This window comes from Callionymus lyra, chromosome 8 (genome assembly GCF_982586985.1).
Source record: "Callionymus lyra chromosome 8, fCalLyr1.hap1.1, whole genome shotgun sequence".
Classification (NCBI taxonomy): Eukaryota; Metazoa; Chordata; class Actinopteri; order Syngnathiformes; family Callionymidae; genus Callionymus; species Callionymus lyra.
The window spans coordinates 29407399-29414898 of NC_141825.1; the positions used below are offsets into that span (position 1 = coordinate 29407399).

Consider the following 7500-nt stretch of genomic DNA (forward strand, 5'->3'; position numbering starts at 1 on the left):
AACATAAACATAAACATAAACATAAACATAAACATAAATATAAATATAAACATAGACATAGACATAGACATAGACATAGACATAGACATAGACATAAACATAAACATAGACATAGACATAGACATAGACATAGACATAGACATAAATATAAACATAAACATAAACATAAACATAAACATAGACATAGACATAGACATAGACATAGACATAAACATAAACATAAACATAAACATAGACATAGACATAGACATAGACATAGACATAGACATAGACATAGACATAAATATAAACATAAACATAAACATAAACATAGACATAGACATAGACATAGACATAGACATAAATATAAACATAAACATAAACATAAACATAGACATAGACATAGACATAGACATAGACATAGACATAGACATAGACATAGACATAGACATAAACATAGACATAGACATAGACATAGACATAGACATAGACATAGACATAGACATAGACATAGACATAGACATAGACATAGACATAGACATAGACATAGACATAGACATAGACATAGACATAGACATAAACATAGACATAGACATAGACATAGACATAGACATAGACATAGACATAGACATAGACATAGACATAGACATAGACATAGACATAGACATAGACATAGACATAGACATAGACATAGACATAGACATAGACATAGACATAGACATAGACATAGACATAGACATAGACATAGACATAGACATAGACATAGACATAGACATAGACATAAACATAAACATAAACATAAACATAAACATAAACATAGACATAAACATAGACATAGACATAGACATAGACATAGACATAGACATAGACATAGACATAAATATAAACATAAACATAAACATAAACATAGACATAGACATAGACATAGACATAGACATAGACATAGACATAGACATAGACATAGACATAAACATAAACATAGACATAGACATAGACATAAACATAGACATAGACATAGACATAAATATAAACATAAACATAAACATAGACATAGACATAGACATAGACATAGACATAGACATAGACATAGACATAGACATAGACATAGACATAGACATAGACATAGACATAGACATAGACATAGACATAGACATAGACATAAACATAGACATAGACATAGACATAGACATAAATATAAACATAAACATAAACATAAACATAGACATAAACATAGACATAGACATAGACATAAATATAAACATAAACATAAATATAAATATAAACATAGACATAGACATAGACATAGACATAAACATAGACATAAACATAGACATAGACATAGACATAGACATAAATATAAACATAGACATAGACATAGACATAGACATAGACATAGACATAGACATAGACATAGACATAGACATAGACATAGACATAGACATAGACATAGACATAAACATAGACATAGACATAAACATAGACATAGACATAGACATAGACATAGACATAGACATAGACATAGACATAGACATAAACATAAACATAAACATAAACATAGACATAAACATAGACATAGACATAGACATAGACATAGACATAGACATAGACATAGACATAGACATAAACATAAACATAAATATAAACATAGACATAGACATAGACATAGACATAAACATAAACATAAACATAAATATAAATATAAACATAGACATAGACATAGACATAGACATAGACATAGACATAAACATAAACATAGACATAGACATAGACATAGACATAAATATAAACATAAACATAAACATAAACATAAACATAGACATAAACATAGACATAGACATAGACATAAATATAAACATAAACATAAACATAAACATAGACATAAACATAAACATAGACATAGACATAGACATAGACATAGACATAGACATAAACATAGACATAGACATAGACATAGACATAGACATAAACATAAACATAGACATAGACATAGACATAGACATAAACATAGACATAGACATAGACATAAACATAAACATAAACATAAACATAGACATAGACATAGACATAGACATAGACATAAATATAAACATAAACATAAACATAAACATAAACATAAACATAGACATAGACATAGACATAGACATAGACATAGACATAGACATAAACATAGACATAGACATAGACATAGACATAGACATAAATATAAACATAAACATAAACATAAACATAAACATAGACATAAACATAGACATAGACATAGACATAGACATAAATATAAACATAAACATAAACATAAACATAAACATAGACATAGACATAGACATAGACATAGACATAAACATAAACATAAACATAGACATAGACATAGACATAGACATAGACATAGACATAGACATAGACATAGACATAGACATAGACATAGACATAGACATAAACATAGACATAGACATAGACATAGACATAGACATAGACATAGACATAGACATAAATATAAACATAAACATAAACATAAACATAAACATAAACATAAACATAGACATAGACATAGACATAGACATAGACATAAATATAAACATAAACATAAACATAAACATAAATATAAATATAGACATAGACATAGACATACACATAGACATAAACATAAACATAGACATAAACATAGACATAGACATAGACATAAATATAAACATAAACATAGACATAGACATAGACATAAATATAAACATAAACATAGACATAGACATAGACATAGACATAAACATAAACATAGACATAGACATAAACATAGACATAGACATAGACATAGACATAAATATAAACATAAACATAAACATAGACATAAACATAGACATAGACATAGACATAGACATAAATATAAACATAAACATAAACATAAACATAAACATAGACATAGACATAGACATAGACATAGACATAAATATAAACATAAACATAAACATAGACATAAACATAGACATAGACATAGACATAAATATAAACATAAACATAGACATAGACATAAACATAAACATAAACATAAACATAAACATAGACATAGACATAGACATAGACATAGACATAGACATAGACATAAACATAAACATAAACATAAACATAGACATAAACATAAACATAAACATAAACATAGACATAGACATAGACATAGACATAGACATAGACATAGACATAAACATAGACATAGACATAGACATAGACATAGACATAAACATAAACATAAACATAGACATAGACATAGACATAGACATAGACATAGACATAAATATAAACATAAACATAAACATAAACATAGACATAGACATAGACATAGACATAGACATAGACATAGACATAGACATAGACATAGACATAGACATAAACATAAACATAAACATAAACATAAACATAAACATAGACATAAACATAAACATAAACATAGACATAGACATAGACATAGACATAGACATAGACATAGACATAGACATAGACATAGACATAGACATAGACATAGACATAGACATAGACATAAACATAAACATAAACATAAACATAGACATAGACATAGACATAGACATAGACATAGACATAGACATAGACATAGACATAGACATAGACATAGACATAAACATAGACATAGACATAGACATAGACATAGACATAGACATAGACATAGACATAGACATAGACATAGACATAGACATAGACATAGACATAGACATAGACATAGACATAGACATAGACATAAACATAAATATAAATATAAACATAGACATAGACATAGACATAGACATAGACATAAACATAAACATAAACATAAACATAAACATAGACATAGACATAGACATAGACATAGACATAGACATAGACATAGACATAGACATAGACATAGACATAGACATAGACATAGACATAGACATAGACATAGACATAGACATAGACATAGACATAGACATAGACATAGACATAGACATAGACATAGACATAAACATAGACATAGACATAGACATAGACATAAACATAAATATAAACATAGACATAGACATAGACATAAACATAAACATAAACATAAACATAAACATAAACATAAACATAGACATAGACATAGACATAGACATAGACATAGACATAGACATAGACATAGACATAGACATAGACATAGACATAGACATAGACATAAACATAGACATAGACATAGACATAGACATAAACATAGACATAAACATAAACATAGACATAGACATAAACATAAACATAGACATAGACATAAACATAGACATAGACATAGACATAAACATAAATATAAACATAGACATAGACATAGACATAAACATAGACATAAACATAGACATAGACATAGACATAGACATAAATATAAACATAAACATAAACATAAACATAGACATAGACATAGACATAGACATAGACATAGACATAGACATAAACATAAACATAGACATAGACATAGACATAAACATAGACATAGACATAGACATAAATATAAACATAAACATAAACATAAACATAGACATAAACATAAACATAAACATAGACATAGACATAGACATAAACATAAACATAAACATAAACATAAACATAGACATAGACATAGACATAGACATAGACATAAACATAAACATAAACATAGACATAGACATAGACATAAACATAAACATAGACATAGACATAGACATAAACATAAACATAAACATAGACATAGACATAGACATAAACATAAACATAAACATAAACATAGACATAGACATAGACATAGACATAAACATAAACATAAACATAGACATAGACATAGACATAAACATAAACATAAACATAAACATAAACATAAACATAAACATAAACATAGACATAGACATAGACATAAACATAAACATAAACATAAACATAGACATAGACATAGACATAAACATAAACATAAACATAGACATAGACATAAACATAAACATAAACATAAACATAATCATAAACATAAACATAAACATAAACATAATCATAAACATAGACATAGACATAGACATAAACATAAACATAAACATAGACATAGACATAAACATAAACATAATCATAAACGTAGACATAGACATAAACATAAACATAAACATAAACATAAACATAGACATAGACATAAACATAAACATAAACATAAACATAGACATAAACATAAATATAAACATAAACATAAACATTAACATAAACATAAATATAAACATAGACATAAACATAGACATAAACATAATCATAAACATAGACATAAACATAAACATAAACATAAACATAAACACAAACATAAACACAAACATAAACATAAACAAGAAGGTATCTCCACCTGGCTGCTCCTCATGATGTCGACCAGTTCTTCATACAAGGCGTCTCTGTTCTTCTCCAGGAAGCCGTGGCAGTGATAGTCCACCTGAGACCAGAGACAAGAATGAAGCCTTGAAGACCATCATCTAGCGTCAAAACTCAACCTTGTCCGCAAAGTGTTGAACGACAAACTTCTCGTCGGAAAACTTTGGCTTCTCGATCAGTGGACTGTCCTGAAGGTAGTTGAAGAGCTTGTGGAGCCAACTCTGGTCAGAGCCCTGAGGGAACTGAGGACGAGAAGATCATCACGTGACCAATGAGAAGATCATCGCGTGACCAACGAGAAGATGATCACGTGACCAACGAGAAGATCATCGCGTGACCAATGAGAAGATGATCACGTGACCAACGAGAAGATGATCACGTGACCAACGAGAAGATCATCGCGTGACCAACGAGAAGATCATCACGTGACCAATGAGAAGAACATCACGTGACCAACGAGAAGATCATCGCGTGACCAACGAGAAGATGATCACGTGACCAACGAGAAGATCATCACGTGACCAACGAGAAGATGATCACGTGACCAACGAGAAGATGATCGTGTGACCAACGAGAAGAACATCACGTGACCAACGAGAAGAACATCACGTGACCGAGGAGAAGAACATCACGTGACCAACGAGAAGAACATCACGTGACCGAGGAGAAGATCATCATGTGACCAACGAGAAGATCATCGCGTGACCAACGAGAAGATGATCACGTGACCAACGAGAAGATGATCACGTGACCAACGAGAAGATCGTCACGTGACCAACCAGAAGGTCTAAAGTTCTCACCAAACACTCCTCGTCCAGCAGGTCCAGGATCCCCATCTTGGCCTCGATCAGGTCGATGATGGGCTGGTTGTCGTAGAAGTCGATCAGAGCCCACGGGATGTCCTCCTTCATGTATTCTTCCTGCTCCAGCTTGAACACATGCTGAAGACACAACAACATCATGTCTTCATGTGTCTTCAAGGTCGAGAAGAAACTGTTTTTAAAAGATCAGGAAACTTCATCTGAAGATACAAACTTCACGAAATGTTGATCAACTCGTGTTATTTTAGGACAATAAACGTCACAAACAGGAAGTCTCAGTGGAACACAGGAAGCTGAAGCAGTACCAGGTTGAACTGCTGCTGGAGCTTCTCGTTGGCGTAGTTGATGCAAAACTGTTCGAAGCTGTTGACGTCGAAGGTTTCGAACCTGAAGACGAGAAGGTTCAGCAGGAGACGGCGAGCGTCGGCGCGAGACTCTACCCGTAGATGTCCAGGACGCCGATGAAGGCGTGCTGCGCCCCCGGCACCTGCAGCGCCGCGTTGATGCGTGCGATGATGCAGTCGAACACGTGTGCGTACATCTGCTTGGCGAGCGCGTCTCTGGCGTTCACCGCCCGCTGCTTGGACACCGGCTTCACCAGCGTCTCGGCGACCAGCAGGATCCTGCGGTGGCAGAGCCAGCGCGACATCTCCAGGTCGCTCACGCCCAGCAGCCGGCAGAAGACGCTCAGGTGTGCGTCGCTGGGCTGAGGAGCAGCAGCGTTGGCGAGCGAAGGAAGCGACATCCACTCACCTGCATCCACTCACCTGCACCAGAGACTTGTCGTCTCCTTTGCGCCGGATGTGGACGTTCCCCAGATGCAAGATGGCCGCCAGGACGGTGAAGACGTCGGACTGGAAGGCTTCGTTCAGACCTGAGGAGACAGGAGGTCAAGCTGGAGGTCGCGCCTCAGGTTCTGATCTCACCGAGAAGAGAGAAGGTTCTCAGCGTCTCCATCATGCCGGCGTGGTCGTCGACGCCGTCGATGGTCACGTCTCCACCCATGAAGGTGTAGCGGAACTTCTCTGCACTCACTGGAGGAAGCGTCAGACAGGAGCTTTATTTTGAAGGGCTGAGAGGAAACACTCACACAGCTGCAGTCTCTGGAACTGAGGCAGGTCAGCACACGAGCACAGCTGGTAGAAGATGTGATAGTTCCTCTCGTTGTCGGCCTGAGGAGCAGACCAGGAACTTTGAGTCCATCAATGAAAGTGAAAGAGTTTAATTTACGAGCAGAACCTCATGCTTTTATTCTCGATGAGTCACGAGAACAAACATGTTCACTTCCTGTATTTTCTGTACTTCGTGAAGGAATTAAAAATAGTTTCAAAGATTTCTC

General features: G+C 33.7%; 1 protein-coding gene across 3 annotated transcripts in view; it reads right to left on the reverse strand.

Annotated features, from left to right (window-relative positions):
• The window catches only part of myo5c (myosin VC), a 28870-nt gene that overhangs the window by 17487 nt on the left and 3883 nt on the right, over window positions 1–7500 (reverse strand). For 2 of the 3 annotated variants that reach the window (XM_087797852.1, XM_087797850.1), the window contains exons 7-13: window positions 7254–7333; window positions 7088–7195; window positions 6929–7035; window positions 6467–6867; window positions 6141–6281; window positions 5460–5582; window positions 5318–5401 (exon numbers count right to left, since the gene is read on the reverse strand). In XM_087797852.1, coding sequence (XP_087653978.1) covers window positions 5318–5401; window positions 5460–5582; window positions 6141–6281; window positions 6467–6867; window positions 6929–7035; window positions 7088–7195; window positions 7254–7333 — 1044 coding nt within the window. Of the gene's footprint in view, window positions 1–5317; window positions 5402–5459; window positions 5583–6140; window positions 6282–6466; window positions 6868–6928; window positions 7036–7087; window positions 7196–7251; window positions 7334–7500 lie in introns of all 3 variants that reach the window. The other variant, XM_087797851.1, reaches the window with a different exon arrangement.